This window comes from Leptopilina heterotoma, unplaced genomic scaffold (genome assembly GCF_015476425.1).
Source record: "Leptopilina heterotoma isolate Lh14 unplaced genomic scaffold, ASM1547642v1 Lhet_42, whole genome shotgun sequence".
NCBI classification, from domain to species: Eukaryota; Metazoa; Arthropoda; class Insecta; order Hymenoptera; family Figitidae; genus Leptopilina; species Leptopilina heterotoma.
In genome coordinates, this window is record NW_025111078.1 from 1,287,812 (window position 1) to 1,307,266 (window position 19,455).

At 26.8% G+C, this 19,455-nt stretch overlaps 1 protein-coding gene across 5 annotated transcripts in view; it reads left to right on the forward strand.

The window, feature by feature from the left end:
- The window catches only part of LOC122506588 (angiopoietin-4), a 190,291-nt gene that overhangs the window by 160,327 nt on the left and 10,509 nt on the right, over positions 1-19,455 (forward strand). For all 5 annotated transcript variants that reach the window (XM_043618866.1, XM_043618861.1, XM_043618864.1 and 2 more), the window contains 3 exons: positions 7,305-7,567; positions 9,327-9,606; positions 16,443-16,574. In XM_043618866.1, the coding sequence (XP_043474801.1) occupies positions 7,305-7,567; positions 9,327-9,606; positions 16,443-16,574 (675 nt within the window). The remainder of the gene's footprint in view (positions 1-7,304; positions 7,568-9,326; positions 9,607-16,442; positions 16,575-19,455) is intronic.

Here is a 19,455-nt window from a genome sequence, read left to right on the forward strand (position 1 = left end):
TCTGCTAATTGGCGGATCGACTGTTTTGACTAGTAATTTTACCAAAATCATTTAAAAAATAAAAAGTCTTGTAAATAATCATCTGATAAACAATAGGCAACAACAAAACTAATTGTTTATTAATAAATAAATTTTTTTAAAGCCCTTAGCTTCGCAAACTCGAAAATTCGATTGTCTGCTAATTGGCGGATGGAGAATTTTGACTAGTAATTTCGCCAAAATTATTTTACTAAACAAAATTCTTGTAAACAATCATCTAATGAACAATAGGCAACAACAAAACCAATTGTTTATTAATAAATAAATTTTTTAAAGCCCTTAGCTTTGCAAACTCGAAAATTCGATTGTCTGCTAATTGGCGGATGGACTGTTTTGACTAGTAATTTTGCCAAAATCATTTAAAAAATAAAAATTCTTGTAAATAATCATCTGATGAACAATAGGCAACAACAAAACCAATTGTTTATTAACAAATAAATTTTCTAAAGCCCTTAGTTTCGCAAAACTCGAAAATTCGATTGTCTGCTAATTGGCGGATGGACTGTTTTGACTAGTAATTTTGCCAAAATCATTTAAAAAATAAATATTCTTGTAAATAATTATCTAATGAACAATAGGCAACAACAAAACTAATTGTTTATTAACAAATAAATTTTTTAAAGCCCTTAGCTTTGCAAACTCGAAAATTCGATTGTCTGCTAATTGGCGGATGGAATGTTTTGACTAGTAATTTCGCCAAAATTATTTTACTGAACAAAATTCTTGTAAACAATCATCTAATGAACAATAGGCAACAACATAAGCTATTTTTTATTAACAGATAAATTTTTTAAAGCCCTTAGCTTCGCAAACTCGAAAAATCGATTGTCTGCTAATTGGCGGATGAAGTATTTTGACTAGTAATTTCGCCAAAATTATTTTACTGAACAAAATTCTTGTAAACAATCATCTAATGAACTATAGGCAACAACAAAACCAATTGTTTATTAACAAATAAATTTTTTAAAGCCCTTAGCTTCGCAAACTCGAAAATTCGATTGTCTGCTAATTGGCGGATGGACTGTTTTGACTAGTAATTTCGCCAAAATTATTTTACTGAACAAAATTCTTGTAAACAATCATCTAATGAACAATAGGCAACAACAAAACTAATTGTTTATTAACAAATAAATTTTTTAAAGCCTTTAGCTTCGCAAACTCGGAAATTCGATTGTCTGCTAATTGGCGGATGGACTGTTTTGACTAGTAATTTTGCCAAAATTATTTTACTAAACAAAATTCTTGTAAACAATCATCTAATGAACAATAGGCAACAACATAAGCTATTTTTTATTAACAAATAAATTATTTAAAGCCCTTAGCTTCGCAAAGCTGGAAAATTCGATTGTCTGCTAATTGGCGGATCGACTGTTTTGACTAGTAATTTTACCAAAATCATTTAAAAAATAAAAAGTCTTGTAAATAATCATCTGATAAACAATAGGCAACAACAAAACTAATTGTTTATTAATAAATAAATTTTTTAAAGCCCTTAGCTTCGCAAACTCGAAAATTCGATTGTCTGCTAATTGGCGGATGGAGAATTTTGACTAGTAATTTCGCCAAAATTATTTTACTAAACAAAATTCTTGTAAACAATCATCTAATGAACAATAGGCAACAACAAAACCAATTGTTTATTAATAAATAAATTTTTTAAAGCCCTTAGCTTTGCAAACTCGAAAATTCGATTGTCTGCTAATTGGCGGATGGACTGTTTTGACTAGTAATTTTGCCAAAATCATTTAAAAAATAAAAATTCTTGTAAATAATCATCTGATGAACAATAGGCAACAACATAAGCTATTTTTTATTAACAAATAAATTTTTTAAAGCCCTTAGCTTCGCAAACTCGAAAATTCGATTGTCTGCTAATTGGCGGATGGACTGTTTTGACTAGTAATTTTACCAAAATCATTTAAAAAATAAAAAGTCTTGTAAATAATCATCTGATAAACAATAGGCAACAACAAAACTAATTGTTTATTAATAAATAAATTTTTTAAAGCCCTTAGCTTCGCAAACTCGAAAATTCGATTGTCTGCTAATTGGCGGATGGAGAATTTTGACTAGTAATTTCGCCAAAATTATTTTACTAAACAAAATTCTTGTAAACAATCATCTAATGAACAATAGGCAACAACAAAACCAATTGTTTATTAATAAATAAATTTTTTAAAGCCCTTAGCTTTGCAAACTCGAAAATTCGATTGTCTGCTAATTGGCGGATGGACTGTTTTGACTAGTAATTTTGCCAAAATCATTTAAAAAATAAAAATTCTTGTAAATAATCATCTGATGAACAATAGGCAACAACAAAACCAATTGTTTATTAACAAATAAATTTTCTAAAGCCCTTAGTTTCGCAAAACTCGAAAATTCGATTGTCTGCTAATTGGCGGATGGACTGTTTTGACTAGTAATTTTGCCAAAATCATTTAAAAACTAAATATTCTTGTAAATAATTATCTAATGAACAATAGGCAACAACAAAACTAATTGTTTATTAACAAATAAATTTTTTAAAGCCCTTAGCTTTGCAAACTCGAAAATTCGATTGTCTGCTAATTGGCGGATGGACTGTTTTGACTAGTAATTTTGCCAAAATCATTTAAAAAATAAAAATTCTTGTAAATAATCATCTGATGAACAATAGGCAACAACATAAGCTATTTTTTATTAACAAATAAATTTTTTAAAGCCCTTAGCTTCGCAAACTCGAAAATTCGATTGTCTGCTAATTGGCGGATGGACTGTTTTGACTAGTAATTTTACCAAAATCATTTAAAAAATAAAAAGTCTTGTAAATAATCATCTGATAAACAATAGGCAACAACAAAACTAATTGTTTATTAATAAATAAATTTTTTAAAGCCCTTAGCTTCGCAAACTCGAAAATTCGATTGTCTGCTAATTGGCGGATGGAGAATTTTGACTAGTAATTTCGCCAAAATTATTTTACTAAACAAAATTCTTGTAAACAATCATCTAATGAACAATAGGCAACAACAAAACCAATTGTTTATTAATAAATAAATTTTTTAAAGCCCTTAGCTTCGCAAACTCGAAAAATCGATTGTCTGCTAATTGGCGGATGAAGTATTTTGACTAGTAATTTCGCCAAAATTATTTTACTGAACAAAATTCTTGTAAACAATCATCTGATGAACAATAGGCAACAACAAAACCAATTGTTTATTAACAAATAAATTTTTTAAAGCCCTTAGCTTTGCAAACTCGAAAATTCGATTGTCTGCTAATTGGCGGATGGACTGTTTTGACTAGTAATTTTGCCAAAATCATTTAAAAAATAAAAATTCTTGTAAACAATCATCTAATGAACAATAGGCAACAACATAAGCTATTTTTTATTAACAGATAAATTTTTTAAAGCCCTTAGCTTCGCAAAACTCGAAAATTCGATTGTCTGCTAATTGGCGGATGGACTGTTTTGACTAGTAATTTTGCCAAAATTATTTTACTGAACAAAATTCTTGTAAACAATCATCTTATGAACAATAGGCAACAACAAAACTAATTGTTTATTAACAAATAAATTTTTTAAAGCCCTTAGCTTTGCAAACTCGAAAATTCGATTGTCTGCTAATTGGCGGATCGACTGTTTTGACTAGTAATTTTACCAAAATCATTTAAAAAATAAAAAGTCTTGTAAATAATCATCTAATAAACAATAGGCAACAACAAAACTAATTGTTTATTAATAAATAAATTTTTTAAAGCCCTTAGCTTCGCAAACTCGAAAATTCGATTGTCTGCTAATTGGCGGATGGAGAATTTTGACTAGTAATTTCGCCAAAATTATTTTACTAAACAAAATTCTTGTAAACAATCATCTAATGAACAATAGGCAACAACAAAACCAATTGTTTATTAATAAATAAATTTTTTAAAGCCCTTAGCTTCGCAAACTCGAAAAATCGATTGTCTGCTAATTGGCGGATGAAGTATTTTGACTAGTAATTTCGCCAAAATTATTTTACTGAACAAAATTCTTGTAAACAATCATCTGATGAACAATAGGCAACAACAAAACCAATTGTTTATTAACAAATAAATTTTTTAAAGCCCTTAGTTTCGCAAAACTCGAAAATTCGATTGTCTGCTAATTGGCGGATGGACTGTTTTGACTAGTAATTTCGACAAAATTATTTTACTGAACAAAATTCTTGTAAACAATCATCTAATGAACAATAGGCAACAACAAAACTAATTGTTTATTAACAAATAAATTTTTTAAAGCCCTTAGCTTTGCAAACTCGAAAATTCGATTGTCTGCTAATTGGCGGATGGACTGTTTTGACTAGTAATTTTGCCAAAATCATTTAAAAAATAAAAATTCTTGTAAACAATCATCTAATGAACAATAGGCAACAACATAAGCTATTTTTTATTAACAGATAAATTTTTTAAAGCCCTTAGCTTCGCAAAACTCGAAAATTCGATTGTCTGCTAATTGGCGGATGAAGTATTTTGACTAGTAATTTCGCCAAAATCATTTTACTGAACAAAATTCTTGTAAATAATCATCTGATGAACAATAGGCAACAACATAAGCTATTTTTTATTAGCAAATAAATTATTTAAAGCCCTTAGCTTCGCAAAGCTGGAAAATTCGATTTTCTGCTAATTGGCGGATCGACTGTTTTGACTAGTAATTTTATCAAAATCATTTAAAAAATAAAAAGTCTTGTAAATAATCATCTGATAAACAATAGGCAACAACAAAACTAATTGTTTATTAATAAATAAATTTTTTAAAGCCCTTAGCTTCGCAAACTCGAAAATTCGATTGTCTGCTAAGTGGCGGATGGAGAATTTTGACTAGTAATTTCGCCAAAATTATTTTACTAAACAAAATTCTTGTAAACAATCATCTAATGAACAATAGGCAACAACATAAGCTATTTTTTATTAACAGATAAATTTTTTAAAGCCCTTAGCTTCGCAAACTCGAAAAATCGATTGTCTGCTAATTGGCGGATGGACTGTTTTGACTAGTCATTTTGCCAAAATCATTTAAAAAATAAATATTCTTGTAAATAATTATCTAATGAACAATAGGCAACAACAAAACTAATTGTTTATTAACAAATAAATTTTTTAAAGCCCTTAGCTTCGCAAACTCGAAAAATCGATTGTCTGCTAATTGGCGGATGAAGTATTTTGACTAGTAATTTCGCCAAAATTATTTTACTGAACAAAATTCTTGTAAACAATCATCTAATGAACTATAGGCAACAACAAAACCAATTGTTTATTAACAAATAAATTTTTTAAAGCCCTTAGCTTCGCAAACTCGAAAAATCGATTGTCTGCTAATTGGCGGATGAAGTATTTTGACTAGTAATTTCGCCAAAATTATTTTACTGAACAAAATTCTTGTAAACAATCATCTAATAAACTATAGGCAACAACATAAGCTATTTTTTATTAACAAATAAATTTTTTAAAGCCCTTAGCTTCGCAAAACTCGAAAATTCGATTGTCTGCTAATTGGCGGATGGACTGTTTTGACTAGTAATTTTGCCAAAATCATTTAAAAACTAAATATTCTTGTAAATAATCATCTAATGAACAATAGGCAACAACAAAACTAATTGTTTATTAACAAATAAATTTTTTAAAGCCCTTAGCTTCGCAAACTCGAAAAATCGATTGTCTGCTAATTGGCGGATGAAGTATTTTGACTAGTAATTTCGCCAAAATTATTTTACTGAACAAAATTCTTGTAAACAATCATCTAATAAACTATAGGCAACAACAAAACCAATTGTTTATTAACAAATAAATTTTTTAAAGCCCTTAGTTTCGCAAAACTCGAAAATTCGATTGTCTGCTAATTGGCGGATGGACTGTTTTGACTAGTAATTTTGCCAAAATTATTTTACTAAACAAAATTCTTGTAAACAATCATCTAATGAACAATAGGCAACAACAAAACCAATTGTTTATTAACAAATAAATTTTTTAAAGCCCTTAGCTTCGCAAACTCGAAAAATCGATTGTCTACTAATTGGCGGATGGACTGTTTTGACTAAAAATATAAATAATCTTTATTTATTATATATATCATTATATATATTATTTTTATTATAATTTAGAATTATTATTAATAAAAAATTATTATTATTGTTATTATTATTATTATTATTATTATTGGAGAAAATAAATTTAAGCGTCCGTTTCTAAAATGTCAATTGTCTGCTAAAAAGCGGATGGACCTGCTACTACTTAAAAGTTGGAATAAAATTTTTTAATCTTTAGGGCGTTGTTCAGCAACATCCTAGCTACAACTCAAGTGATTTCCAGCTGATTAAAAATTATTAGAATTACAGAAAATAAATTATAACGTCTTTTTCACAAATTTTAATTGTTTTAATAATTCTAAAACATGTTTATTAATTTAAAAATTGTAATTTATTTATAAAGAATCATAAATAATTATAAATAATTACAAATAATATAATATTTTTGTGAAAAATAAAATAAAAAATAACTATATAGAGAATAAAGAAAAATCATCCAAGTGTTGTATAAAATGTAAATGAAAAGTTATGATAAGAATTTAATTAAATAGAAAAGGAAAATGAATCCCCGATATGATTGTATAATGATATCACTCTTACAAGCTTGATGAGGTAAGAATGGGTCATTATCCTACTCGACATCTCTCGAGACTGATACTGGAAGTGCTAACTTTGTAATAACCGACACTTTTTCCCCTTTTTTTCTCCCTCTCATTTTTCTTTTCCTTGTAATCGAGCAATAATGCAGATTTATTTCAGGGCCAAGTGACGGTTCGTGAATGCTTACCTCTATTGCTCAATCGACACCTTATTGTGTATTGCATGCTAATCATTTTTCATGATTTACGTTTACCTTTTTATCGACAATTTACAAACTTCTAGGCTTTTCACTATTTTCCCTGTAAAATGGAATTTTTTTCCCCAAGTGAAAAAAATTTGTTCTGGTTTTTAATTTCCTAAAGGTTTGCAGTTCCTAACGCTCCCCCTTAGGGGGCGTTACGTTACGTATTCAACTTTTTTTTCTATTGGAAAATTTATTTCCGTTTTTAATTTCTAAAAAGTCTAAATCCTAACGACCCCCCTAGGGGGACGTTACGTTACAGCAACTGTTATTTTTAATATTTTAAATTCATTTTCTCTTTTGTCAAAAAATTCTTTCGGAATTCTTTTGTAGAGGTGAAAAAATAATTTTTTTAATTTTCCATTTCGAAATAAAAGGTGGGCACAAAGAGTTCAGTGGATCATCTGGTGCCAAAGTCAGACGAGCTGCTGACGCAGACTCAACGTCAGGAGAGAGCAATCAGTGAAATTCACGCTGATCTGAGATCGAAAACAAATAAGATTATCCAAAATCTCGAGGGCGTTGAAAGTAGACTCAAGAAGCAAGAAGATGACGTTGCAACTTTGGCCCAACGACCGATTCCTGCTGAATTACTACTCGATCCCACGATCGATCGACTTGTTGAATACGATCCAAGCAGGTTTGTAGCAGAAAATAAAATGTAAAAATTTATTTTTAAAAAATCACTTTTATTTTCTGTATAAGAATATCGACAAAAAAAATACGAATACCTAGTGAAGAAAGGAAAAAATTTTTATTTAACTGAATATCGCTTTTGTTTTGACGATTTTTAATTAAAAATACCGCGTTCGGCTTGTTGAAAGTGGTGGGGGAAAGGAGGCGTATACCTCGCCCCCCTCCCTTTGAACTGTGCGCGCAACTTCGGCTCAAGGAATTATTTTTTCAAAAAATGATAAATTTTCTGTAGTATTTTTCATAATTAAGGGAATTAAGGGAAATTGAAACTAAAATAATTAAGCGAAAAGTAGAAAAAATGTTTTTATATTTTTTCATCCCGATTTTTCTCAATTAGGAAAAAGAGTAATTATAAAATCAATTGATGATTGCCAATGAGAAAAAAAGCTAAAACTCTCATTGCCAATCAAGGTAAAATGTTTATTAAATGCTAATTAAAGTTTTTGCTAATTATATTGCCTCTGTGGTCTTGTTTTTTTGTTTTAATGGCATTCGATTACGCTTAGTTGGCATTAATCAAATTAAGTAGAAATTTCTTCTTTTTTTTTACAATGACGACGATTACTTTCACAGTCAACACCATGAAGCCACTGACTTCTTTTTTTCGTAAATAGACATACAATCTTTCCTTTTATCGAGGGAGTTAGAGAAACCAGAAAGCGAAAGGAACTTTGTTCAGCTTCCTCGAGACGAGATTCTTGCACTTTTTTTTCATCACTAAGTTTTCGGATTTATCTTATGTTTCTTCAATTATTTTTTTTTTTTAAATTTTCTAGTTCTAGATTTGAACCTCTTTTTTCACTTTTTTCTAGTAATAGTTTCTTGTGAATTTCTTCAGCATTTTTTAAAGTTATTTTCTCTTATATTTCTTCACTAATTTTTTTTTCTTTCTTCAATGAGGTACTCGGGTAATAATTCTTCTGGTAAAAAAATAAAATCTTTCTTTCTTCACTAATTCTTTCTTTCTTCAGTGAGGTACTTACGTATCTCACTGAAGAAAGAAAGGATTTTTAGATTAGAAAGAAAGATTTTATTATTATTATTATTATTATTATTTTCTAATCTAAAAATTCTTTCTTTCTTCAGTATCTCTTCTTTCTTCAGTACCTCACTGAAGAAAGATTGTATTTTTATTAACTGAAGAAAAAAGAGATACTGAAGAAAGCTTTCTTTCTTTTTTAGATTAGAAAGAAAGATTTTATTATTAATATTTTCTAATCTAAAAATCCTTTCTTTCTTTAGTATCTCTTCTTTCTTCAGTACCTTACTGAAGAAAGAATGGATTTTTATTAACAATTTTTCTTCTGAAAAAAATAAAATCTTTCTTTCTAATATAAAAATCCTTTCTTTCTTCAGTAACTCTTATTTCTTCAGTACCTCACTGAAGAAAGAAGGGGTTTTTAGATTAGAAAGAAAGATTTTATTATTTTCAGAGGGAAAATTGTTAATAAAAATCCATTCTTTCTTCAGTACCTCACTGAAGAAAGAAGAGATACTGAAGATAGATAGGATTTTTACATTAGAAAGAAAGATTTTATTATTTTTAGAGAGAAAACTGTTAATAAAAATCCATTCTTTCTTCAGTGAGGTACTGAAGAAAGAAGAGATACTGAAGAAAGAAAGATATTATTTGTTTCTCTGAAAAAAAATCCTGTTTTTCTTTTTTCCGCTTTGAAAAAAAAATTGCAAATGTTTTTTTACAGATACGTGGGATTGAATGAAGAGTTTTCAACGGAAGCGCCAACAACTTCAACGACGGTAACAACATCGACACCTTCAATGCCAACAGCTTCGTCCACTTCTTCGGTGGCTTCACCCACGAATACTCCAGCGTCAACAACTCCAATGACTTCAACCTCATCGAGTTCCCAAAGATCGACAACGAGAAATCGAGGCGTTATTTTCCCGAGTGTCAAAAATAAACCGATTCCAGTTAATTCTACATTTACCACAGACGTTGTTGTGAATATCAAGGATGTTAGGGTAAGTTTTCCTGTTGAATTAACAATATTTTTGAAAATTACATTCTTTTTTGCAAATTTGACGATTTTTTAATTTCAACGACCGCCATATTGGATCCGCCATTTTGAATTTTGAAATTCCGACTAGAGTCCCAATTAGCGATCACAAATACCTCTTAATTTTTTTAATTATTTTTTTCTTAGTTTTTTTTACTTTTCTTAGTGTGATTTTTATTTCTGAGTACACACACTACTGACCGAGTTTTTCAAATAATTCAAGAATGCCGGCAATAGAAAAACGTTTTTAATTTACAGGAAACTTGATTGAGTTCCGGTTCCAATTTTTTTTTTTTTTTTTTTTTTTTTTTTTTTGAACCTGTTATTGCACTGGCAAATTTAATTCATCTACGCGTGCAATATGCATTAGTCGATTCCAGTTCTGTGTTTCTTTCTCTCTTTCTCTGTCCCTGTTTCTCTATTTATAATAGTCGATTGGCTGGTTTCGGGCACTCGGATTAAAATGCATGTTTCTTGGTCTCTCAGAATAACAGGGCATGGGAATTTGTGGTTGCAACATTTTCTATATAGAGAAATTGGTTATATATTGGATTATATTTTGAACTGTTATATATATAGCAATGCAATAACGGAATTTAGAAGACAATATATGGAATTTAACGGAACATTAAATATTTTTGATCCAAAAAGAATATTCAAATATAGAAAATAATGAAGAATTCTTAGAGATAGTCTAAAAAAATTAGTTTAAAATATTTTTAAAAAAAATTAACTTCCTGAGATTTAATTTGATTTTCTTGTTCTGTAATAACTATTCTGTGATTTTTGTGTAACAATTACAAAACATTGTTACCTAACAGTGATTTATTGTTTGTTCTCTAACAATTACGTAATAATTTTTTTGAAATGTCGCTTAAAAACACATCCTTCTTTTCCAATTGTTCTATAAAAATTAAGCAGCAGTGTCAGCTATGAATTATGAATCTGATGTCATATTTTAATAAAATCAAAATGGCGGATCCAACATGGCGGTCAAATTTTTAAAAACTCAACGGATTCGCTTGAAACTTGTTACTCGGGGGTTTTTGGGGTCGCTGATTACAAATTTAAAGTCGAAATTCCAAAATTCAAAATGGCGGATCCAATATGGCAGACATTTTTTTTAAAACTGCTCAAATTTGCATAAAATGTTATTCCCTGGGGTTTTCAAGGTCTCTGGTTACGAATTTGAAGTCAGATTTTCAAATTTCAAAATGGCGGATCTAATATGGCGGCAATTTTTTTCAAAACTTTTTAAATTCGTCTGAAACTCGTTACTCGGGGGTTTTTGGGGTCGCTGATCACGAATCTAAAGTCAGATTTTCAAAATTCAAGATTGTGGACCCAATATGGCGGCCATTTTTTTCAAAATTGCTCAAACTTGCATAAAGTTTGTTTCGCGGGGGTTTTCGGGGGTTTTAATTAAATTACCTATAGTTTTGTTAATATAACACTGTTACCAGAATATTACGTAAGAGTTACAAAAACATTTAAATAGATTTTCTTTAAATGTCACAAGGATTAAAAAGAAACTATTTCATAAATTCCCTTTTAATTTTTAATACTATGAAGCAGATATATTTTTCTTTTTGATAACAGGATATTTTATTTCTCAAATGAATTTCTATAAAAATGCGAAAACTATTAGTGAATTAGTTTTATTTTGTAAGGTAGCAGCAAAAAAAAAAAGAAAAAAAATTCTCAAAAGATTTAACTTGTATTATACGTTATAAATATAAAAAAGAGACACTCGGCGTTGAATCAAAGTTGCTGAGTAATTGGAGAGCCGCGGGAAAGTTCAACTGGAAAATTATTACTTTTGGTCCGTCGTCGAAAACCGCGGAATTAACCAATGCAACCACATTTATTTTCCATTCGCGGTCAAATTTAATCTATTGTGATTTGATAATAAATATTATATCACAAACTAGGCGAAGGTAAAGAAAACGCAAATATTTCGGAATTCCAATATTCCATCATCATCATCCTCTTTCCAATCTTTTATAAAGAACAAATGATTTTACATTTTCTTTGCTTTTTCTTATTATTGCATAATATACATTCATCAATGTTTTCTCCTTCTATTATTAAGAGTAAAAGGAGAAACTTCTTTTTTTTATGTAATGTTTTATAAATAAAACAAATGGACCATAAAGAGGAATGTATAGCGTCAGATTCTAATAAATGCTAATAATTAATTGGCAAATTGCAAAAAATTTTATTTTATAATTATAATTAATTTAATTCGTTGGTATATTTGTTTATAATTAATAATTATTCTCAACTATAATTTATTCATAACTATTTTTATTTATAATGTATAATTGTTTTAAATTATAATTATTAAAAAAAAAAAAAAAAAAAATTAACAATTAATAAATAATTAGTTTTGTTTATAATTTCTTTTTATCGGTTGGGGAGGGAAATAAATAATTCTTTTAATAGGAATATAAAGCATATTTCACGATACAATGTAGAATATTGTCTTGAAAGCAAAAAAAAAAAATCTGATTTCACTTTGAATGAATTATTCCGAAACGATCGGTGCTCTTGAGGGCAAGAGATTTCGGCGGAAGATGAAACAAAGATCATTAAAGAAGTGAGATAATGATAAGTTACTGGACACTCGATAGTGGACCCTTCGTTTAAAAATAAATTATGACCCTCTATAATTACACATAAAAAATTGTACATTTAGTGCGAGTGTATGCAAAACAGATTGTTACGTGTGCATTGTAACAAAAAAAAAAGAAAAAGAAATAACTGTCTCAAATCGTAAATTACGATCGTGAATATCGATAATATTCGACATCCAACCCTTTTAACAAAAAAAATGGTACAATTTTTCTCGTTAAGTTCTCTGTATTACCGGCAGAGTGCGCGCGCTTACGAACAGTTCCGGAAATCCCCGAGTGCTGTAGGAAAGAGAGAGAAAGATATTTATCTCCTTTTCTTTCTCACTCGACTGTTTTTCGTTTCTTCTGAGAACTTTAAACTTATGTAAAGAATATTTTTAATTAATTTCATTTTTACTCTTTGTTCAAGTCTAATAACAAATTATTAACTACTTTTAAGTAAAAAAAAAGAAAAAATTGAATAGTAATTTAATAATAATGAATGGCAAATTAATAATAATTTAATAATAATGAATGTCAAATTAAGAATAATTTAATAATAATTAATGACAAATTCATAATAATATATGAAGTGTAAATTAATTAAATTATTAATTAATTAATAATTTTTTTTTAATCGATTAATTTTTTTTGTGCGACAATTTGCTCGGGATTAGGAGAATAATTTATCAAGTGGTTGGAAGCTGATAATGATACTTTCGCCGGGCTTTAAAATTTTATTTTCTCTCATCACTCATATTCTAAGGCTACTATCATTCCACATGTTTCCTATAGACACAAACTATGATAAATGATTTGAATTTTCATAGAAGAGACATTTGTATCACGTTTTAAGAATAAATGAAACACACAGGAATTGTAAAATTGCATAATGTCCTTTTATAATCCTGAGAAGGTAAAAATAAATAAATATATATATAGTGACACGATAAAAAATACAAAAGATTGGTAAATAAAAAAATTGATAAATTCAAAAATACAAAAATACAAAAATTGAGAAATTGAAAAATACAAAAATTAAAAAATACAAATTTAGAAAATAAAAAAATTGATAAATACAAAAATAGAAAAATACAGAAATCGAATAATACAAAAATTCAGAAATAGAAAAATACAGAAATCAAAGAATACAAAAAAAATAGAAAATAAAAAAATTGATAAATAAAAAATAGAAAAATACAGAAATCGAAAAATACAAAAATTAAAAAATACAAAAATTGAAAAATACAAAAATTGATAAATACAAAAATAGAAAAATACAGAAATTGATAAAAATACAAACACAGAAAAATACAAAAATGAAAAATGGAAAAAATTGAAAAATGTGCAAAAAAAACAAAGAATACAAAAATGCATTCGCGAATTGAAACAATTAATAAAAATCGAAAGTATATAGAAATGCTTGCTTAGCGTCAAGAATTTCTTCATAACGAAAATCCAACAACATCGTTAATATTATTATAATTTATAAAATTATCCACATTATTAATCTCACATGTCAAAAAAAAAAAAAAAATTCAATAAACATTCTGCTCGATAATATTTTAACAAAAAAAAAATTTTTTTGTTTTTTTTACAAAATAGTAAAATACATAAACAAACAGAAAAATAGTGGACGAAAAATATAACCAATGTTTATTAAGTATAAATTCTGAATGTTCAGGTAAATTAGTGCAAAAATAAAATGCACAATTTCTAGGCTGCATAAATCATCACTGCAATTACTTGACCCCAATACTTCTAGTATCGAATCATGTTTTCGCAATTTTGCCATACAGATATATATAATAATTAAATAGATTCCTGTATAGTCGTTCGGATAAAACATTAATTATCCACGCGGGAATGTGAGAAAACTACTGTGAGTTTTTCTCTCTTTTTTTTCCCCTCTATATATTTGAAATGCCATCATTTTTCTTTTTTATATTTTTATTTCAAGAAAGTTCATTTTGAGAATTAAAAAAAGGGTTTTTAGTAAAAATTATAAAAATATTAATTACAGTAATTGGATTTTAATTAACATTCGAAATTTGAGCGGAACTTAAGCATCAGTTTGTAGTTCCTAACGCCCCCCCCCCATAGGGGCCGTTACGTTACTGAATAGAAAAAGGACGAAAAGTTCGCAGAAATTTAATTATGTTCAAAAATTAAAAAAGAATTTCTCGTCAAAATTTTAATTATCTTTATAGAAATATTAAAATTCTTCTTCAAAATTCAATTATTTTTAAAAATTTTATAAATTCCTTCGCAATAATTCAATTATGTATTTTCAAAAATTTTTCTCATTTCAATGATTTTCAATATCTACTATTTTGATAAAATTTTCCAAAAGAAATTCAATTATTTCAACGTATTTCCTATTTTTTAAATACTTTCACTTGTTCGAGTCCTAAAATTGGTTTTTTTGGACAAGAAAAACTGTTTTCTTGTCGGGAAAAATAATTTCTATGTATAATATAAAAACAAAATTACTTCCTTAAGTTAAGTAAAGTTTCAAAAAAAAAAAAAACAAGGAATGATGGTTGAAAAATACGTGACAAAAAAAATTTAGTACTACTATCTTACATCGAAATAAATAACTTGCGCTTTTTTTTTTTTTTTTTTTTGCTTTCATCTTGCCACGATATTGTGAAAGGGAAATAAATAAGAAGAACCTCCCCTTTCAACGTTAAAATCAGACTTAAATCGTTTGAGCCTCGGGCATGTCTTTTGTGCATTCCCGCACTCTCGTTTGTATTTTTATATACAATATTTCAATCGATTCTCGTATTTTATATTTTACAGGAGAGGACAGGTGATAGAAAAGTTATTAATAATTGATTTTAGAAAGTGCATCGTTATATTTGATTCATTTGTTGTTTTTTTTGTATTTTTATTCTCAATTGTTTTACTTTATGACAATATTTATTTTTTTCAAAACTTATTTTATGATCGAAGAGTTGATTATACAAGACACGCAAGTATTATTTGTAAATTAAAATTATTTTTTAATTTTTTTCAATTTTTTAATATTTTTTTTTAACGTTTTTTTGTCTGAAATCCTTACAAAAACTATGGTTTCGAAAACTATATCTTCTTTGTAGTTTATATTTCTTCTTTAACGTTTTTCTTTTTTTTTTTTTTTTTGCTTATGGCATTATATAGAAAATAATAATTTCTAACTAGAATCGTTTTAGAATATTTGTATTTTATAATAACACCTGCTGCAGCATTGTTCATCATTGAGAGAATTTTTACAGCTCATTTCTTGTCTTAAGATTTAGATCATGGACGTATGCAAAATGTGGTATATTTCTTACGAAGTGTTTTTTTTTTTTTTTTTTTAAACCATACAGTGGAGATTTCTAGAAAATTGAAGAAATCTTGATAATGCACTGATGTCATTAGGAAAACAATGCTGTTCGAATCAAAGAAACAAATGGTTATTATTACAACAATAAATTTTTATTGCAATATTTTTTATTTTTTTTTTTTACTTTAATATTATTATTTTATTTTTTAATAATGTTATTATTTCGATTTGATATCATTTCAATGTAATATTATTTCAATTTAACATTATAACTATTTAAATATTACACATTTATATTTTTAAATTAAAATTACTTTTAAAATAAGGCAAAGAAATAACGTGAGGCTGAAAACTGTCATCCAGTAAATTTTGAAAATAATCCTTTCGAGTAACAAGTTTCAAACGAATTTGAGAAATTTAAAAAAAAGTATCCAACATTTTGAATTTTGAAAATCAGACTTCAGATTCATAACCAGCGACTCCGAAAACCCCCCGAGTAACAATTTTTATGCAAATTTGTAAAAAAAAAGTCCGCCATATTGGATCCGCCATTTTGAAAACCCCTGAGTGACAATTATTATTTAAAATTGAGCTAATTAAAAAAAATATCCGCCATATTGGATCCGACATCTTGAGTTTTGAAAATATTAACAATCTGACTTCAGATTCGTAATCAGTGGTCTCGAAAAACCCCTAAGTAACAATTCTATCTACAAAATAGAGTAAAATTAATTGAAATTGACTAAATAATAATTCGAAATTTATCAGAAAATAATTTAATAGCACAATTTTCTTATCTGCATCAAATTGATACCAAATTGAATCAAAAATTGACAATTAACACCGAAAATTTTCTTTATTGTATTCTTTCAGGGCTATTCGTGCATTGACCTTCTTAATGCAGGAATGAAAGACAGTGGCGTTTATTATCTTCAGATTCGAGGCACCACCTACTGGTTCCTCAAGGTCTTTTGCGAACAGGAAATTGCCGACGGTGGTTGGACGGTAAGTTCCGGTTGTGAATTATTATCATTAAAATTATATTCTTCTATTAAAAAAAAAAAAAAAAAAAAAATTCAATTACAAGTCAATTTTTAGTCAATTTTTAGATTTTGATTTTTTTTCACAATTTGTGGATAAAAATCAGGAATCAAGTCTATTCAAAATAATTTTTTCTTATAATCTTATAAAAAATAGTCTTCTTTCCATTATAATATTTCCAAAACAAATGAAATACTCCTAATGTTTTCAATTCCCACGAGTATTTTCATTTCAAATTTTTTTTTTCCTCCTAATTTACAATAATGCTTTTTAGGCAAGAAAAAATCTTTAGAAAGAAAAATAACACAAAAGAATTTCTTAATTCTACTGAAAATTAAATTTTGTAAAAATATTTGCCTAGATCTCAATTTGTATTCCATCGAAGCTTTCTCAAAATACAATATTTGTTCAGAGCAAAAAAAAAAAAAAAGAAAAAATTATAGAATATAGAAATATGTTTAGATTGTATAAACAAGTTTTTCACTATAGAAAACTGTCGATCAGTTTTTCTTCAAGTTTCACTTGTCAAAGAGGCATAGAAATTTTATGAGGTAATTAATTAGTCCCTGTAGAATTTATCAGATATTTAATTCTCTATTAAATGAAAGTGTCTCTTAAACTTTTTTCTAATTAATAATATTATTTATTTTCAAAAAAAAAAGAGAAGTGGAAAAATAACGCAATCCTTAATTGATACTTTCAAAGTATATTTAATTCATTATGAAAAGTTAAAAAAAAATTATTTAATTATAATTATTATTAAATATTATTATTATTGAAAATAATTTCTATTGAAAATACATCCGTTAGGAAGAAAATAATATATTTTTCCCTATCAATCTTATGAAAATAATATATTTTTCATTCTTGAGTAAAAAAAGTCTTCTTTTGCTCCCTAGGGTAGAAAAGTTATTTTTTTAGATAAAAATCGCCCTCTTTGCTCTCTAGGGTGAAAAAATAAATTTTGATATAGCGAAAGTAAATTCAGTGTGGCAAAAGTAAATTTAGTGTGTCGGCAGTAAATTTAGTGTGTCGGCAGTAAATCATTAAAAAATAAAAAAAAAATTGACGAAAAAGAAAAAAAACATTTTTATCGAAAGCGTTACAAATTAACTTTACTAAAATTAATTTTTCCCCACTGACAATAATAATAATTATAGTTTTCTAATCGCAAACATTTTATTTTAAAAATTGAACCTTAGATCACACTTTCACCTGTTCGAATTTATACTGTCTTTTTATTTTTTTTTCCTTTTTTGAATCTTTAACGATCGATGAAAGCAAAATAAAAGAGGAATATAACAAAAATAAAAATAATATGATAAGTAAAAGTCAACTTGACACCTGTTATGTAGGACATATAATAAATTCTATATCCTCCTTCCGATAAAACCTCATCATCATAATTTTGATTCAGACATAAAAACGATAAAAAAAAATTCTAACAATAATTTAAACACATTATGATTCAATTTGTAATCGTCAAAAAATTATATAAACACGTAAATTCACAGAAATGTTTTTTATTTATTTATTTTTTTTTTTTGAGAAAAAGTTTTATACTTTGTTTTTCAATTTATGACAGAAAAAAATTCACTTTCAAGAATATTTCATTTTAAACCAATACTTATTAGCATTACTACTATTTTAAAATGAATATAAATAATAATAAAAATAGAAGAATAAAAAATCACACGATTTTTAAGAAATTCTCTACTCTCGTTTTTAATGTATACGTCAAAATTTCTTTTATTTAAATAAATTTCTGCATTTCTAGGTTCAATAATATTTAATTTTTTATTTAATTAATAATAATTATTAGAATTATTATAATAATAACAATAATATTAATAATAATAATAATAATAATAATAATAATTAGGGGAACATAGTCAGGGTTGGACCACCTTTTAAATTTCGTTTATAACATTTTTTTTAATAAATAAATAATCCTAATAATAATTATAATACTTAATAATGTCTAATCCTGACTTTTGAATTTATTTAAGTATTTTAATATAATTATTATCGTTAATTCCTAATAAAAATTTAATTATTATTTAGTTTTATATATTTTCAAAATTTATACACAATATTTTGATGTGAATAAATATGAAATTCTTAATTATCATTTTTATAATTAGTGAAAGTTGTTTTTCTCTAATTATATTATAATTTAATTACTTTTAGTAAAGAGTGAAAAAAAATTTATTATTTAAATTGACATACAAATGATAGTTTTGCATTTAAAATTTTTGCATTGATATTATCAATTTGTCATGATTTCCAATTTTAGAATTTTATATTTATTTTTTAAAGTCTAAAAAACACTGACCTGAAAATTAAAACCGGACCTATTTAACTATTTTTAAGTTCAAGTTTTTTTTTTAAATTCAAGAAATTTTATACAGAAAGGAACATCAAACATTGAACTCTGAATTTAAGCAATGAATTCGAATTTAAAAAAAGTGAACTTTTAAAAGAAATATAACGAATTACGACACTTTTAGTCACTCTCACTTTTTTTTCTTATCCTCTAATTCGCAGTGTCATTAGAGATGAAAAACAAGATAAGATCTTCATTAGTGCGCTAATTGTAGCAACGAATTGAACTTCTCTCGATACGAAAAATGTATCGCGGTATTTTATTTACTTTTTTAAAATTCAATTCACTTTTTTATGAGATGTTCTTTTAGAATTTAACTTTGAGATCAAGATAATAATTATCTTAATTACATAACAAAACTGTCTGCTTAGATGACATGGTAATTCTTTGGTGGGTCGATTGTGTAAATGAATTTCAACTAATTTTGTCGTTAACACTTATAAAGGTTAATTACCTTAA